The sequence below is a fragment of the Bufo bufo genome, chromosome 5 (assembly GCF_905171765.1).
Source record: "Bufo bufo chromosome 5, aBufBuf1.1, whole genome shotgun sequence".
NCBI classification, from domain to species: Eukaryota; Metazoa; Chordata; class Amphibia; order Anura; family Bufonidae; genus Bufo; species Bufo bufo.
In genome coordinates, this window is record NC_053393.1 from 173537127 (window position 1) to 173555348 (window position 18222).

The window sequence follows — 18222 nt, forward strand, 5'->3', positions numbered from 1 at the left end:
CAAGGCACTTACTAAAGTATTGTGACTGTATTGCTTCCTTTGCTGGCTGGATTCATTTTTCTGTCACTATTATACACTGCTCGTTTCCATGGTTACAGACCACCCAGCAATCCAGCAGCAGAGGCCGTGTTTGCACATTATAGGAAAAAGCACTAGCCTATGTGCAGTCCCACGGTCCCGGTCACCAGACAGGCTGGCACTTTTTCCTATAGTGTGCAAGCACGGCCACTGCTGCTGGATTGCAGGGTGGTCGTAACCATGGAAACGAGCAGTGTAAAATGTGATGGAAAAATGAATCCAGCCAGCAAAGGAAGCAATATGGATAATAACAATACAAAAGTAAGTGGCTTGTATTAACTTTCTCTACATAGTAAATGCCACTTGTTGAAGTGACCCAAAACCCCTTTGAAAAGGAACACAGTCAACACAAATGACAAAACTTCTATAGATAGGTAATCCATTGTCAGTTTACTTCTGCCATGAGGGGGTTGTTGTTCTCAGAAGGATACTCCTTGTGATAATAGTAAGTGTAGAACTGAGAAAACAGTATGTTTTATTGACAGCCCTAGATAAAGATGCCCATAGCAGAGCATTGCACTTATCAGTGTAATGTGTCACTACAGACGGCTCTCTCAGGCCACAGTGATGGTCTGACTGAGAAGGTCCAGCCAGCCTGTCATTTTATGCTACAAGTCCAAACAATAAGGAAGCTAGGGGCCGGGATAGGAAGTATAATAGAGTAGAGCGACTTCGATAAATTATATCCAGAAAATTATCCTCTCATTTAAAAAAAATAATTACCGTATTTTTTGCTTTATAAGACGCACTTTTTTTCCCCCCAAAAGAGGGGGGGAAATGACAGTGCGTCTTATAAAACGATGGTTGACTTTTTTTTTTACAGGGCTGACACTGATATATCGCCGGCCGCTATGGTGCACAGCGTGGCCGGCGATACATCAGTTACAGTGCGGGGAGGGAGGAGGGGCTGGAGGCAACTCACAGCGGGCCCCCCTCTCTTTGTATGTAAAATCTTTCATTATTCCTGAATTGCTCTCCTTTTGATAAACTAGCCTAATCGCCTGCATCAGTACTCACTATGAATGTAGCGTGCGGTCCCTCCGGCGCATGACTTCATCCTGCTCCTGCTTCATTAATCAAGTGGGAGGAGCGTGACTGACTGAGTGACGTCAGTCACACGCCGGCCGGACCGCACGCTGCATTCATAGTGAGTACTGATGCAGGCGATTAGGCTAGTTTATCAAAAGGAGAGCGATTGATTCAGGAATAATGAAAGATTTTACATACAAAGAGACTTCTGTGCGCGGGGCCCGGTGTAATACAGTGACTGCACCGGGCCCCGCTGTGAGTTGCCTCCAGCCCCTCCTCCCTCCCCGCACTGTAACTGATGTATCGCCGGCCACGCTGTGCAGCATAGCGGCCGGCGATATATCAGTGTCAGCTAGTTTATCAAAAGGAGAGCGATTGATTCAGGATTAAAGAAAGATTTTACATACAAAGAATAAAGTACTATAATGCTGTGAAACATAGGGCCATGAGGGGGACCAGCATAAGATGCTATATGTGTGTCATCCACACATATAGCATCTTATCCTGGCCCCCCCCATGGCCCTATGTGTCACAGCACACATCCCCCATAACAGTGCATCATCCATAGTTCCCCCCCATAACAGTGTGTCTTCCACAGATCCCCCATAACAGTGCGTCATCCACAGACCATTAGTTCAAAATCCACCAAAAGCACACCTTTTGGTTCAAAATATTTTTTTTCTTATTTTCCTCCTCAAAAACCTAGGTGCGTCTTATGGTTCAATTTGTTTTTATTGAAAACCATATACATTTGAAAATATGCAATATGAGCTAGTTACATTTGAGTATATGCAATATGTGGGCATTATAATAGTACATATCAAATCAGCATATAGAGAAGAGAATCGCCAATCATCAATACTAGATGAATGGAGTAGAACGGGGGAGACAAGACAAAGGATCCAGGGGGGAGGGCAAGGAGGGAGGGGGGGGAAAGGGATTGAACTAGTAATCTATACAAGATATAACTGCAGTCAGACTGGACAGAATACTTTAAGTAGTAGATCCTGAGGACAACCAACCCGAGAAACCTGCTGATGCACGGAACTGGTACCAGGCCTCCCATTGTTTAGAGTGAGCAACTCCAAGACCTTGATCCTCGGCTCCCAGCTCCTCTAGACGTGCTAGAGAATCCAAAGCATTAACCCAAGTGATCCTGAGGGGACTATCTGGTGATCGCCAGGCTCTGGGAATTATTTGACGCATTGCTATGACAAAAAATTTAAGAATGCCCTTCTTAACTATCTTAATTCTGCCCGGATACCTAGGTGCGTCTTATAATCAGGTGCGTCTTATAAAGCGAAAAATACGGTACATAGAATATTCACAAACATGTTGTTAAAATGTGGATGGATGTGTCCATTTAAATAAAATGCATGCACATGCTGCAGAAACAAGCCCTCTCCCATTCTGTGTGTGAATATACCCTGAGGCTGCGATCTGCAGGACCATACAGTACCTGCAGTAATCAGGAGTGCACACTGCGAGTCCAAGATTCTTTCACAAAGTGAATCTGAGGAAAATCCTGCAAACTAAAACAATAGAAATCAAGTGCATGATAGTCATTGTCACATTTCAAAGGTAATAGGTAATAGGCATGAAATAATGCTGATCGGTAAATTAAACCTGTCCAACAGGGTTTGGACTGGGAAATATTATCCTCCATTCTTAATGATTTCAATTTAAATTCAGTTTAAATTCTCAGTTTATATCTTAAAATATTCAGTATAAGGCTACATCCACACGACTGTATTTGGGATCCACATCTGATCTGCAAATTTTGAGGATCGTACACAGACCCATTCATTTGTATAAGGCCTCATGCACACAGTGTGCAAGCACCTGAAACTACGGATACTGGAAGCCTGTGCTAGCATTTCACCTGCGGTGTTGCTATCAGTGTGTGAAGAGTGGGAGAAGAGGGTTGCATTGACAATCCAACACAATGGGCAGCACATTGAACACATTTTATAAGTGGTCAGAAACTTGCAAATAACTCATGAAAGAATAAAGTTACGTTAAAACCAAGCACACCATTGTTTTTCTTGTGAAATTCCCAATAAGTTTGATGTGTCACATGACCCTCTTTCTATTGAAAAAACAAAAGTTGGATTCAAAATGGCCGACTTCAAAATGGCCGCCATGGTCACCACCCATCTTAAAAAGTTTCCCCCACCACATATACTAATGTGCCACAAACAGGAAGTTAATATCACCAACCTTCCCATTTTATTAAGGTGTATCCATATAAATGGCCCACCCTGTAGAACCACCCACTGGACTCCAAAGCAGAGATTAAAATAAATTAAAGAGTAACTAAACTTTTACTCAACTACAGTGCGAAGAATCCGTACTACTACTAATAAAATGTATTTATATAGCGCCACCATATCTGAGAAGTCAGCCATGCACGAATATAGTGAATTTAAAGCGCGGTTCTAAAAAAAAATTTTAGGGCCTTTGGAACATTTTGTAAAAGAGTTGAATTAAAGTTTCGTTATTCTTTAAATGCAAGCTAAGCTGAATCTTTTCTGACAAAACTACATATTCTGCTCAGCTCCTCCTGATCTATGACATGCACGTATGTCCACAAGGACTGTTTCCATTTACGCTAATTTTGGAAGCTAATTTGCTAGCTTTTTGTCATCATAGAGCAATGCATTGTAGGATTAATGTGTATTATGTATTAGGGTTCATGCACACAGCCGAGCCCCCTGTGCTGTACGGACAGAGATGTTCACCTCTATGGCTACTTTCAGTATTTGGTCAGTATTTTTCATCAGAACCAGGAGTGGTCCAAAACACAGAAGAGGCTCATATTTTCACTGTACTTTTTCCTCTATAGGTTCCAAGTACTGATGACAAATATGGACCAAATACTGACTGTGCGAACGTGGCCTGTGGGAGAAGACAAATCTGGTAGTACATGAAGTCAGATGAAGCATGCCACAATTATTTTTCAATTCCAACAGAAAAATCTGCATGAAAGGTATCCAGAGGTATAGTAAGGACCTATACAACGCTTAATCTGGGGGCTGTATTTAGTCTCTGAGGTTGTAATTTGGCCATTAGAAGAGATATTCTTTTTATTCCAAGCTGATATGTCTCGCTCTAGTGAAGAAGCTTTACCAGATCTTCACATGCCGATCGGAGCTACCCGCCGTGACCTCACGATTACTACTAAACAGATTTCGTTGTAGGAGGATGTTCCATACAAGCACAAGCATTTGATTTTCCTCCAGAAACGTTGGAGTGATATGTAAAAAATGTAACCATAAATCACTCCATTCAAGGGGATCATTTCCTAAAGAGGACCTTTCACCAGGATACATGTATTGAAATAGTTATATTACCTTACAGTGCGGCCCCCAGTGATGTCTTTCCTCTTTTTTTTTTTCAAAGGACCCCCCCTGTTCGTCCGCTGTGGTCCCAGTTTGTTTTGGCGCCTCATATGCTAATGAGGCGATTTGGTTCAACTAGGCGGGGACTTGAATTTGTCCTGGGCGCGGTTATCTTTTCCCTGGCTGCGAGCGCATCCAATCAGAGCGCCCCGCTCTTAGCCAGGGAGAAGGAGCTCAAGTTCTCACGAGATTCGCGAGAACTTGAGGGGAGGGGCTATTCACCAGCTCAAGGCAGAGAGCCCTTCACAGTGATGCACCTTCTCTGGGGCACTTGCAGGAGCAGAATCTGATCAAATGTAATATAACTATTTCAATACATGTATCCTGGTGAAAGGTCCTTTTTAAGTGCTGCAACAGGCCATGTTCCCACTCTGCTGGGTATCTTTGTTAAACCTTGAGTGTCCAGAAATGTACAAGAGATCTGTAACCATCTCATTCACATTCTGCAGTTTTTTATGGCTTGTTGCGGTCATCTGTCACAGTTCTGTTGCTTATTTTTTCCATTCGCTTTAATAAGAAAAGTCACAACATTAGAAATAAAGCATGCAAGATACAAAAGAGGCCTTACACAGTGTCCTGATGCTTTACACAGTGTCCTGATGCTTTACACAGTGTCCTGATGCTGTTCTAGTAACATTTTCAAGCTCTGATGGTAAAAGAGGTACCTACCACTATAGAATGAACGGCACCAATCCTTGCACATGCCAGCATGGAATATACTAGCTCTGGGATCATTGGCAAATAGATGGCCACCCTATCTCCTTTCTTCACACCTTAGGAATAAAGGGAAACTATGTTATTAAATTAGGAATCATGGGATCACACTACACTCTTTATGACATTGCATGGGCTACAGTTTGGATGTTTTACAATTTGCTATATGAATATATTTGCTCAGTGGATCAGCTACTATTGAAGCACCGTGAACCATCCCTGTCTATCTACTATACTCACCGCATATTAAAATACATATTGAAATTCCTTGAAGGGGCAGTTCACGATTGACCCATTTTTAAATCCCTACCCCTTCCCCGCTGTACCTGTGAAGGGAAGCATATTTGCCTGCTCCCTGACGCTCGGCTCTGTGGATCCCCAGCTATAATCACGGCGCTTCACTCCCCACATGTCAACATCCAGCATGGACGGGGTCACATCCGCCGCTGCAGCCAATGACTAGCTTCAGTGGTGACGTGTCCCCAAGTGGCATGTGACCAAGCAGTGATGTGCTACTTGGGGACACATCACTGCTGATGACAGTCATTGGCTGCAGTGGCACACATGACACCATCCATGCCATAAGCTTACATGTGAGCTGGGGGAGGGGTGTTTGGCAAACCTCTCCTCTTGGGACGACCTGCAAAGGTAAGCATACTTACCTGTCAAATGGTCACGTGATGCAAGGGGAGCAGGTCACCACTGTGGCCAGTGATTGGCTGCAGCGGAGTCAAAACAGAAGTTTACACCCTAGGAGCGTAGTGGAGCAGCCAAGGCTGCGGAGAGAAGAAGTAGGGAACCAGCACCGGGAAGTAGGTACAATAAGTATGCTTCCCTTCACAGGTCTGCCCAAGAGGGGGAGGGTTGTTAAACCCCCCTTCCCCAATGGTGCAGAACCACTTTAAGACAACCCAACCCAAGGAACCCAAGGAGTCAGAAACCAAGCGTTGAAGAGGGGGTAGTTATGCAACCTTTCACAGAGTGGGTGTGAAATTTATAAAACAAGGCAATCCTAGTTAGCCCCTTTAAAAACTATATATAACGCATGAGCTGTATATCTCAAACTTTTGTTCCTCAAAATTGATAAGCAAAGCATATTAGTGTAACTGCTACTTATTACCTGTGACTTGTATGTATGTAAGTATGCCCTGATTCACTGACATTTCCTATAAAAAAAACTTTTTTTATCTTTATTTCTGGCAGTTGTAAAACACAATCAATGACTTTGCTTTGCCAAGATATATCTGAAAGTTATCTTGAATGTATGAATCTAGGAGAATTTCCTGCCTTCTGCTTGTTTCCTCACATTAGGCCTTGCACACAAACACGTCAGTAATTTGGTCAGTTATTTCCTTCAGTTATTGTGAGCCAAAACCAGGTGCCGGTCAAAAACACTGGTTATTTCCCAGAAATAACTGATCAAATAACTGACGTGTGAACAAGGCCTAAGCATCAAAATGGCAGCATGGGTTCTATATTTTAACAGATTTATGACAGAGATAACCGATCCACTTTACTTCATTAACTGGTGGCTTCTAAAGGATCCTTTTGGCTCATAATAGGTATATTAGGTCTCTGTTTTTTACTGGGCAGCAAAGCACCATATACTATCCTATTGTGCTGGTTAGGAACAATGGAAACCTAACAGAGAAAAATAATCCTTAAAGGGGTTGTTTACGACATGACCATGCAAAACGGTTTGCAGCGGTAGGCAGGGGCTGGAGAGAGCAATACAAACATATGTACTATGGAGATTTTATGATCCGTAGTGTGAATATGAAATTTTATTCTGTCAGATTCTGCTCCTGCAAGTGCCCCTGAGGAGGTGCATCACTGAAGTGCTCTCTGCCTGGTGCTCCACAGACCCTCCCCTCTGCTCTTCTGGTTGAATACTACCGCAATCACTGCTGAGCGGAGGGGAGGGGCTATTCATCAGCTCAAGGCAGAGAGCACTTCACAGTGATGCACCTCCTCTGGGGCACTTGCAGGAGCAGAATCTGATCAAAAGATCATATTTCAGTCATCCAATCAAATTCACAGCATATGGCATGGGTGCAAAACTAAACCAATTCATTTGACATTATAGAAAACAATGGCAGGCACAATTAACAGTAAATGACTAATAGGTAACAAGATATGGTTATAAAATGAGTAAACCATTGACAGGAATAGCATATTAAACCATCTAAATCCATGTGTTCTCTGTAAATGTGTCACTTCATTTAATGTCGCATTTCCTATTACTTCATGTTTTGTACATAAGAAAAAAACATAAAAATGACATCAACATAGAAGTTCATGTAATCGTTTAGAAACCTCCTGTTAGAGGGCAGCGCCTTATCTGCCTACAAAAATGCAGTGTTAGGGCTCATGCACACGACCGTGTGTCATTTCAATGGGGCGGCAAAAGATGTCCGTCATGCTGCCCTGAAAAAAAAACGTCAATTTTGCAGACAAGGATAGAACATTTCTATTGAATTGAAAAGAAAATGGCAGCATGCAAAACACATACTGTCGTGGGCATGAGCCCTCAATCATTTTCATTAGCTGTTATTTGGTTGGGCTGAACTATCACTGCATAAAATGCTCTTGTTGACGTCATAGGATCAGGCGAAATGTCCAAGTATTTATCACAAGCTCTTTTACTGCTAATTAAAAGAGCATATCTTATGAAGACAACCTCTGTCCGCATGTCCAATTAGAACATATGGACATCACAGTGGAGGATTCTAGTGAATATGTAATCTACAGTACATCCTTCATTTCCCCTGAATCGACTCCTGAGAATGAGGAAACAAGGTTCCTTCAGCTTCTTTCTAGGACCGTGGCACTCCGGTCCACATGCTGTGCAGGGAAATGCAGCACAACAGCTGTGTGTGGTCCATAAAATGTGGTCCATGTGATGGCCACGGCACATTTGACCCAAACCTAATACATCACAATGATCGGTTCTAGTCTGACCGCGGGTCTACTGTCCCATACTCAGTGCATCATGTGAGTACAGGAAAGAAGACACATGGTTGGGCTGGAATTTACAGCCTCATAGATCATTATGATGCAGTGAGTTCAGCACACATCAGTCATGGTCAGTCATTTTTCACAAGTAAATAAGTTTATAAGAAACTATGTAGTTCTCTTTTAAGCACTTGGAAGACATACTGTCAAAGACAAGAATACAATCAAATATAAAGGGTGGTTCACAAAGAATGGTGCAGAATTTTAGCCTTGGCATTCATAACGGAGAGAACATAACTTGCGTCTATTAACATGAAAAGACACACTATCTAGCTGAGTTTTATCTATACATTACAAATGTTCAGTGTGAGCTCTAATGGTGACATGTCAGATGTCTAGGCGGTAATCCAGTCCTGTCCAGACGCGCGCCAGCATATCCACACGTATGTAGTCCACTTTTTCAGTGATGCGTCATCTCCAGTTGTTCCGATCCTATGCGGGAGTGGGGAGGGGGGGGGGGCAGTGCAGATACATTGAGTTCTTCAGGTGTAGGCCCACAGAAAATAGTCACAGGGTGTTAGATCTGGCCACACGACATTGGTGAATTATTTTCACCAATATTCTGGAGTGGCCGATCCAACATGCCGGAAGAGCTTCATTCAGTTTTCAGCGAACATCCAACTAGAATTGAGGAGGAGTACCATCTTGCTGTGACATTCCCTTAACATTTCCAGGTAGGAGCGGTCAGTGACAGTATCCTCAGCAAAAAAGAAGGGACCGTAGACTTTCCGCCTGCTCATTACACAGAACACGTTTACTTTGGGTGAGGCCCAAGTCAATGCCAAAGTGTTTTAATTTGTTGTCCGGTTTCAGCTCCTGAAGAATTTGTAATCTGTAGGTCTTACAAAGCAGACATTTTCATAAGACTCACCATCCCGTGGTCTCTAGCACCTGTAGTTCCATACCAGTCAGCCTGGCAGACTTTCTAGGACTATGCTCGTACACGGTTCGACTCCTGTCTCTTCTGAAGTCACTGGCACCCCGGACTTCTCCAATGACATAAACAGCCAGTGGTTTCGAATTGCTTCACCCTACATGAAATGCAGTTTCTATGTGGAGCACATTTACCGAATTTATTCCGAAAATTTTGCTGTACTGTCACAGCAGATCCCGTTTTTTTTGCAAATTCAAAAAAAAAAAGCTTTATAATAGATGAATTGTGCAATGTAGATTTATATGAAAAGATGCTTCAGAATTTTTACTGCATGGGGAATGATAGCAGTTACTAAAACAAACATTTCTTCAACCTCCCATTAAAGGGGTTTTTCAGGACTTCGACATTTATGACCTATCTTCAGGATCTCATGAGCGATGCCGGCTCTTCCTAGACCAGTGAAGTCACATTCATTAGTCACATGTCCCATTTGCTGCTCAGTCTCATTCAAATGAATAGGATTAGGATGTAATACCAAGCACAGTTGCTATACTATCAATATCAAACTCCTGGAAAAACCCATTAAGGTGGCACCAAATAAAAAAATAAATAAAAATGAAGTGTAGATGAATGGAATGTATAGTATCCCTTGGTTTTCTAGGTAATGTGGAATTTGTAAAATAGCACACAAGTCACACAAACAATCTGGAAGAAGCCTTCCTACAGGGTGCGCTGGTATAGCAGGTTATGCAGGATGTGTCCTATTTTTATATTGTGTACTGCATATGACATAGGAACATTACTTTTCTGTAATAAAACATGTGGCTAAATACTTAAACACACCTGTAAAGTTGAATGATCTGTGTGCCCTCAGCAATCTAAGGGCATGTTCACATCTGCATTAGAGACTCCATTAGTTTGTGAAATTGCAGAGAAAAAAAAAAGTCCTGCATTTAAGACTTTATTCTCTGCTAAAAAAAAAAAAAAAAAAAAAGAAGTTCTCCCAAACAGACCCCATTATAGTCAATGGGATTAGTTTGGCTCCATTCCTGTCAGTTAAAGGGAACCTTCACCTGGATTTTGTGTATAGAGCTGAGGACATGGGTTGCTAGATGGCCGCTAGCACAACCGCAATACCCAGTCCCCATAGCTCTGTGTGCTTTTATTGTGTAAAAAGAATGATTTGATACATATGCAAATTAATCTGAGAGGAGTCCTGTCCCTGACTCTTCTCACATACTAGAGTTGTTGCGATACCAAATTTTTGATTCGGTTTCGATACCATGAAAAAGTATTGCGATACTCGATACCATTCGATACCACGCGAAAAAAATAAACAAAAAAAGCCACGTGCATTCCTCATTTTTAAAAATGGCGAATCGCGCAGTTTTTATTTTATTTTTTCTGTTCCGGCATTCACCACCTAGATTTTTTTTTTATATTTTAATAGTTTGGACTTTTCTGACGTGGCGATGTAATATGTTTATTTATATATTTTATATGTGAAATTGGGAAAAGGGGGGTGATTTATACTTCATATTTTAGTGGTTTTTTTTTTTTCACTTTTTATTTAATAACTATTTCCCCCCTTAGGGGCTAGAACCTGGGATCTTTCATCCCTTTTCCTATTCACCCTGATAGATCTCTATCAGGGTGAATAGGACTCCACACTGTCCCTGCTGCTCTGTGCTTTGTGCACACAGCATCAGGGATGTTACCATGGCAACCAGGGCTTCTGTAGCGTCCTGGCTGCCATGGTAACCGATCGGAGCCCCAGGCTTACACAGCTGGGGCTCCGATCAGAAGCTGCCACTGCCACCAATGATTTTAATACTGGAGGGTTGAGAGGGGCCGGCGCACTGTGCCACCAATGATTTTAATGGGATGGGGGGATTGAGGGGGGGGGGGGCACACTGCACCACCAATGATTTTACCCCTTTATACAGGAGGCGGGTACTAGCAGATCAGCGGCAGTTAACTGCCGCTGATCGCAGCTCCCTGTCAGGGGCAGGGTGCCGGCAATGCGATTCTGCTGCCGGCACCCGCCTCCTGTATGTGTTAAAGACTGACTACTGTATATGAGTCCAGACTTTCACTATTAGGCCACACAGAGCGGCGCCCAGCGATGTCTCAGCACTCACCATTTAGTCCTGGGCGCCGCTCCGTTCGCCCGCAGTGCCCCATTACTGTCTCCTCTCCTGCTCCACATGCTGCTGATTACTATCGGAGCGATGGGAGGAGACATCAGCTTCACTAGTGGGCGTTCCTTCTCCCTGGCTGTAGCGCTGTCCAATCGCAGCGCAGGGAAAAGGAACGCCCACTAGTGAAGCTGATGTCTCCTCCCATCGCTCCGATAGTAATCCTATCATTGGTGGCGCAGTGCGCCCGCCCCTCCTCCGCCCCTCTCTTCTCATTGCCGCCCCTCCTCCACCCCCTCTCTTCTCATTGCCGCCCCTCTCTTCTCATTGCCGCCCCTCCTCCGCCCCTCTCTTCTCATTGGTGGCAGCGGCAGCAGCACAGGGGGAGGGAGGACAGCTTCCTTCTCCCCGTGCTGCTGAGAGAGAACATGAGCGCGCCGATAGCAGCGCGCTCATGTTCAGAGATACTAGACTGCGCAGAAGCGCAGCCCAGTATCGAAAAAACGGAAATCCCGGTATCGTATCGATACCGGGACAAAAGTATCGATTGGGTATCGAAATTTCGATACCCGCAACAACCCTATCACATACAGGACTCATCTCAGGTTAATTTGCATATGTATCAAATCGGGTTTTTTTTACACAATAAAAGCACACAGAGCTATGGGGACTGGGTATTGCGGATGTTCTAGCGGCCATCTAGCAACCCATGTCCTCAGCTCTATACACAAAATCCCGGTGACAGGTTCCCTTTAAGTGCCGAATCCGGCACCTCCTTTATTTCAATTGTTCTTCTCTTATAACGTAGCAGAACAACAGGAGTAATAATGCTGATGTGAACATGGCCCTTAACTCAACATCTTAATCACGCTGTTTACCTAATTCCTTCAAGGTATTTGCCAACTTGCAAACTTGCTTGAGTAATTCGGCATAGGAAATCACTGCAGAATCAGAGGGTGAATTGCCTTCCCTGGAATACAAAAGGAAAGGGCACGTGTCAGTTTCATTCCCATTGCTCTAGAAGTACATTTGATACTAGACTATAGTTACCCTATTCTTCATGCGGAGGGACGCACCATTCATGAGGACAGGTGAGGACTTTGTCTAAGGCGCACCCTTCTCTGTAGAGCAGGCATCCTCAAACTGCGGCCCTCCAGCTGTTGTAAAACTACAACTCCCACAATGCTCTGCTGTAGGCTGATATCCGTAGGCTGTTCGAGCATGCTGGGAGTTGTAGTTTTGCAACAGCTGGAGGGCCGCAGTTTGAGGATGCCTGCTGTAGAGGGACAGGGTCTTGACAACAATCCACTCAGGTCTTTACAAGTAGAGCTGGGGGACCTTAGGTTACAAAATAGACTATAATGGGATCCGTTTGAGAGAACGTTTTTTTAGCAGAGGAAAAAGTCCTGCATGCAAGAGCTTTCTCTCCACTACTTTTGGACCTGAACAAAGCCTCCTATGCAAATGTGAACATGCCCTTACGTCAGGGTTTAGAAACAAAGAGAAAGGAGAAGAGCAAGTGTCCGAAACACAATCCATATAGCTGTGAAAAGTCCATTTGACTGGCTGGCCTGAGAGAAACCATTATAAATGGAGAAGATGTCAGCACGTTATCAAATATTATATTTATTGGCCCAAACACTGGCACTCAGCCAGGTGGCTGTCTGTCAATGGTGTGCTAATTCGACCCGATGGTCACGCAGGTCTGACTGCTGTAAGGGGTACGACCATACGGTGTGGCTGTACTGGGGTTGGGATGCGGCCACCTAGGGTGGAGTGCCGTGTGGCCATACGAGACGCACTGCTTCTACCATCAGTTAATGGCTGCACGCTAACCCGCAAAACAATGAAGACACAAGAAACAATGCAGTTCTATTTTTTTATAGGATGCAGTACTTGGCCCACACAGCCACAGCAACTCCATGTGGTCGTACCCTAAAGGCTGCCCTAAACGTTCAACAGCTGTCGGCCAAAAGATCACTCGTCTCACAGCTATCTCTCCCGACTTTCAGTTCGGCCAAAGGTGTGCGTTTTCAATGGAGAGAGAGCGGAGAAAGCCGCTGCCAAAAAGATCTGGAGGCAGTTTATCTTCTCCATAAACCCGACCCTTCTCTACCCTTTACTAGCGGCTATGCCTGGTACTGCAGCTCAGACCTATTTACTTGAATGGGATCAAGTGGTAGTAAAGGGTAATACCAGCAAAAACTAATAAACAATAAAAAAGGACCCTTAGTGGTTAATGCTATGGCCCCTTCAAACAGATAACTGACAGGGGGTGCCTAGAGGTGGACCACCATCAGGGGTGGACTGGCCATAGACCCTACCAGGAAATTTCCTGGTAAGCTGATGCCCAGGGGGCTGCCCAACCCCTTTTCACAGCTGCCGGCCGGGCATATAATGATCTGATCCTCAGGACGGTGATACAGTTGAACACTTTAGCGAGGGGTAGCAGTGTTGCACTGTGGTATTTGGTTCTGCTGGGGCGGTACTATGGTATTGCTGGCCTTCTTCTCTTGTCCCTGCCTAATTATGTTGCACCGTCTTCTGTCAATCTGGACCCGTCTACAAAATGGGGCCAGTTTTAGTTTTTTTCCAGGGCCACTCAGTCCGCCTCTGACCACCATTATGTAATATTGATGGCCTATCCAAAGGATAAAAAAGGTATGCCATCATGAGAACATGAACTAACTTGCCGTTGCTGTTCTAGATACCCCTGAAACACTGCAGTTGATAAGCAGTAATGCTATTTATCTCTACAATAGATGTCCATCTCCACTCAGTATATGAGAGTAATAGATCCCACTAATACTCTTTATTACAGACGAGACTTATCAGGCATTTCAGCAGTTAAAGGGATGCAGGTCCTTAGATGAAGTTCTATGTACACAAGACATGCCCTCCGCCCTGCCTTGCTGATGTGGAACCAGATGATATTATAGAAAGGTACTGTTAACACAAAACAAGCAAACAGAAAAATGCATATGAACAATCATAGTCCCTGATAGAGTTGCAAAAATTTGAAACTGCATTAAGTGCACAGCAGTTTGTAATACTGCTATACAGCACTTCGTCAATCACATAAACATCTTTTTTAGGGTACTTTCCCACTAGCGTTATTCTTTTCCAGTATTGAAATCCGATAAAAACCGGAAAAAAACGCATCAGTTTTGTCCTAATGCATTCTGAAAGGAAAGCAATCCGTTCTGTATGCATCAGGATGTCTTCCGTTCCGTCCATTGCACGGTATTTGACTGGACAAAATACTGCAGCTTGCTGCGGTATTTTTTCCGGACAAAATCCAGGAACACTATCGTATTTGCCGTAGCGATACCATAGAAATGTAATGCCGGATCCAGTACCAAGTTTTCCAGAAATTGCTGCGTTGCCGGATCGGGTTATCCGGTCTGCGCTTGCGCCGGCACAAAAAAAGGAGCTATTTTTGCTTCTGATCTTTCAAAAAAATTAAATACCGTATCCATTATTCCGGATGACACAGATCCGGTATATCACCGGATCCATCTAACAAATCTGGAAAAAACAGCTTTCCGTTTGCATACGGTTTGGCGGAACTGCCTGCTAGTGTGAAAGTACCCTTATGCTGTTTTTGTTGCTGTTTTTAACCTCAACTTGTCCAAACAGGATTGTAAACCCAACCAAATTGGTAAAACACTTGGTAACACTGACATGGAAAAGGATCTACGAATTTTAATAAAGAGCAAACGCTGCAAAAACCAGTGTCAGGCAGCTGCTGCCAAGGCCAATAAAATAATGGGTTTCATCAGAAGGGGCATAGATGCCTGTGATGAGAACATAGTCCTACCACTTTACAAATCACTAGTCAGACCACACATGGAGTACTGTGTACAGTTCTGGGCTCCTGTGAACAAGGCAGACATAGAGCTGGAGAGGGTCCAGAGGAGGACAACTAAAGTAATAACTGGAATGGGGGGGGGGGGACTACAGTACCCTGAAAGATTATCAAAATTAGGGTTATTAACTTTAGAAAAAAGACGACTGAGGGGAGATCTAATTACTATGTATAAATATATCAGGGGTCAGTACAGAGATCTATCCCATCATCTATTTATCCCCAGGACTATGACTGTGATGAGGGGACATCCTCTGCGTCTGGAGGAAAGAAGGTTTGTACACAAACATAGAAGAGGATTCTTTATGGTAAGAGCAGTGAGACTATGGAACTCTCTGCCTGAGGAGGTGGTGATGGTGAGTACAATAAAAGAGTTCAAGAGGGGCCTGGATGTATTTCTGGAGTGTAATAATATTACAGGCTATAGCTACTAGAGAGGGGTTGTTGATCCAGGGAGATATTCTGATTGCCTGATTGGAGTCGGGAAGGAATTTTCTATTCCCCTAAAGTGGGGAAAATTGGCTTCTACCTCAGTTTTTTTTTTTGCCTTCCTCTGGATAAACTGGCAGGATGACAGGCCGAACTGGATGGACAAATGTCTTTTTTCGGCCTTATGTACTATGTTACTAAATTGTGAGCCATGACCTCAGTTAGCTCAGTCCTTTATATGCAATCTGTTATACAGTAGAAATCTGCTTTTAAAGGGGACACTGGACCTTCTAGTCTTCAAAGCCTTTGTGCCCCCCCCCTGCAAAAACAAATACATTCATTGGCTTTACATTAAATTGAAGCTTGCTCTATGAGCTTGCTGTCATGTGAGGCCATCTTCTGAACACCATCCATCTATTCCAACGTCTTATAAATGAGTGTGTTCACAGGATTGTGCAGGATTACAAAAAAAAATGGCCGCTTTGCATAGTACCCACCTCCAGAAGAGCCTAGGGCAGCGCTATACACCGTCTACCTATGCCGATGACCCCAAGGGGCTCATTGCTAGGCGGAAGCCTCTGCCTAGCATAGTGTTGGGAATCCCAGGACGTCACTGTCCGGCTCACAACAAACAGGGCTCGCGCTGCGCAATGCAGCCAGGCAAAGGGAATGCTCCGATGCTCCTCTCATACATACTAAGTGAATACAGAAGAGGTGCTATTCGGGTTCAACCCTCAACCAGGACAACCCCTTTAAAACCAGGAATTTGTTAAACTAAAACGTTATAAATAAGTCTAGACGTCATTAAAAAGATAAATTTAGATCAAGGTAAACTCGTTATAGCACAGGGCTCTTCCCTTTTCATACCGTCACTGCTCTTCGTAAAGATAACGACTCTGTTTAATAACTGGATTACGTCTGCAGAATATCTAGGTCTAGTTCTCTCCCAGCCCTGATAATATGTGATATGTTTTATGACAAACATATTCCTCTGTACAGTAGATCGTTGGCTGATCCTTGTTAGAACCCTGCTGGACCGGGCAGCCTCCTTTCACATTACAACAGCTGTGAAAAGTTCTGTACATTTCAGTAATAAGATTCTAATTTCATAAAGAGCCATTTACACATGAAAAAATTAAAATAACAATTTCCCAGTGTAAATATAAAATGGTTTAACAATAAAGAATTGATCTTGATCATTCATACATAAAACTGATTGCATTAGGGTGCCTACAGGGCTCTTTCACACGAGCGGATGCCGTGCGGGTAATCTGCTGCGTGAAAGAGAGCCAAGCCCCGTTCCGGACAGCAGAGACACGGAGCAGTAACATGACTGATAATGCTCCATGTCTCTCTGTGACCTTTGTACTACAAAATCACAGGGACAACTTTATCTCACTGTGATTTTGTAGTAAAAAGATCACAGAGAGGCACTGAGCATTATCAATCATGTTACTGCTCCGTGTCTCTGGTGTCCGGAACGGGGCTTGGCTCTCTTTTACGCAAAGGGATTACACGCACGGCATCCGCTCGTGTGAAAGAGCCCTAAAGGTCTCTCCGTACCTGCAAGAGCCCTCAAGTAGCAATTTCCGATGCAGGGTTATTGAGGGGCAACCTGTGCTTACTGGGGGACTCTCCTACTCTTTATGATCCTGGGAGGTGAAGTGCCGTGGATCTTCTTTGGCATGTATTTCGCGGCTAGTCTTGTACCACTTAACACCACCGGAAGAATACCTTACTCAGGACTGCAGGTTTCTGTTATTCTGCTGGACATCTCTGAGTAGTGCCGATTGGTGAAGAATTCGCGTATACTTCATATACAGGATTAACATACACATTAACCATTGAATATAAATATAAAATTTGCATTATTAGCACTAGTGAAATCAGCATTAGTCCCTCTTTGTCCTTACCACCATACAGGTCATTCAGATCTATCAGTATGTCCTTTACGTCATTCAATATCTGCCCTGTTTACCTCAGGGAACTAAGAGTATCACTGAATGGCGACACACACGCTCTGCTCCTTTGTAATGAGGACAGAATTAGGGCTGAAACGATTACTCGATTTAATCAAGTAATTCGACACGTGTCATGTGACCACGGAGCGGGAGTGAAGCGCTTGCTATTACTTACCGCTCCGTGGTCACCCGCCGGCCTGCACCGCACTTTCTTCCTGACACATCGTCAGGTCATAGTGCACGTAAGCGCGCACTACGACTCAAATTCAGTGCAGCGCGCAGAGAAGATGATGGCGGAGCTGTGGAGCGGCGCCCCTACAGGAAAGGTAAGTACTGTCGCAGGGGACATGGCTAGGAGGGGGAGATGGTGGCACTGGGGGGCAGTTGGTAGCGCAAGCTGGTGGCACTGGGGGGCAGTTGTTGGCACTGTAGGGCAGTTAGTGGTGCACGCTGGTGGCACTGGGGGGCAAGCTGGTGGCAGTTGGCACTAGGGGAAAAGCTGGTGACACTGGGGAGCAAGCTGGTGGCACTGGGGGGCAAGCTGGTGGCAATGGGGGGGCAGCTGATGGCAATGGGGTGAGGAAGAGCTGAAGGCACTGGGGGAACGGAGCTGATGGCACTGGGGGGAAACTAATGCACTTGGGCTGATCACACAAGGGGAAGGGGGTTGGGGACTGATGGCAGGGGATCTGATGAGTTTTTATAAAGGAAAACA

General features: G+C 44.3%; 1 protein-coding gene across 1 annotated transcript in view; it reads right to left on the reverse strand.

The window, feature by feature from the left end:
* LOC121001109 (acetyl-coenzyme A synthetase, cytoplasmic-like) overlaps nt 1-18222 on the reverse strand; it is a 57081-nt gene that overhangs the window by 29988 nt on the left and 8871 nt on the right. The window contains exons 3-5 of the mRNA XM_040432038.1: nt 12128-12219; nt 5178-5281; nt 2567-2639 (exon numbers count right to left, since the gene is read on the reverse strand). Coding sequence (XP_040287972.1) covers nt 2567-2639; nt 5178-5281; nt 12128-12219 — 269 coding nt within the window. The remainder of the gene's footprint in view (nt 1-2566; nt 2640-5177; nt 5282-12127; nt 12220-18222) is intronic.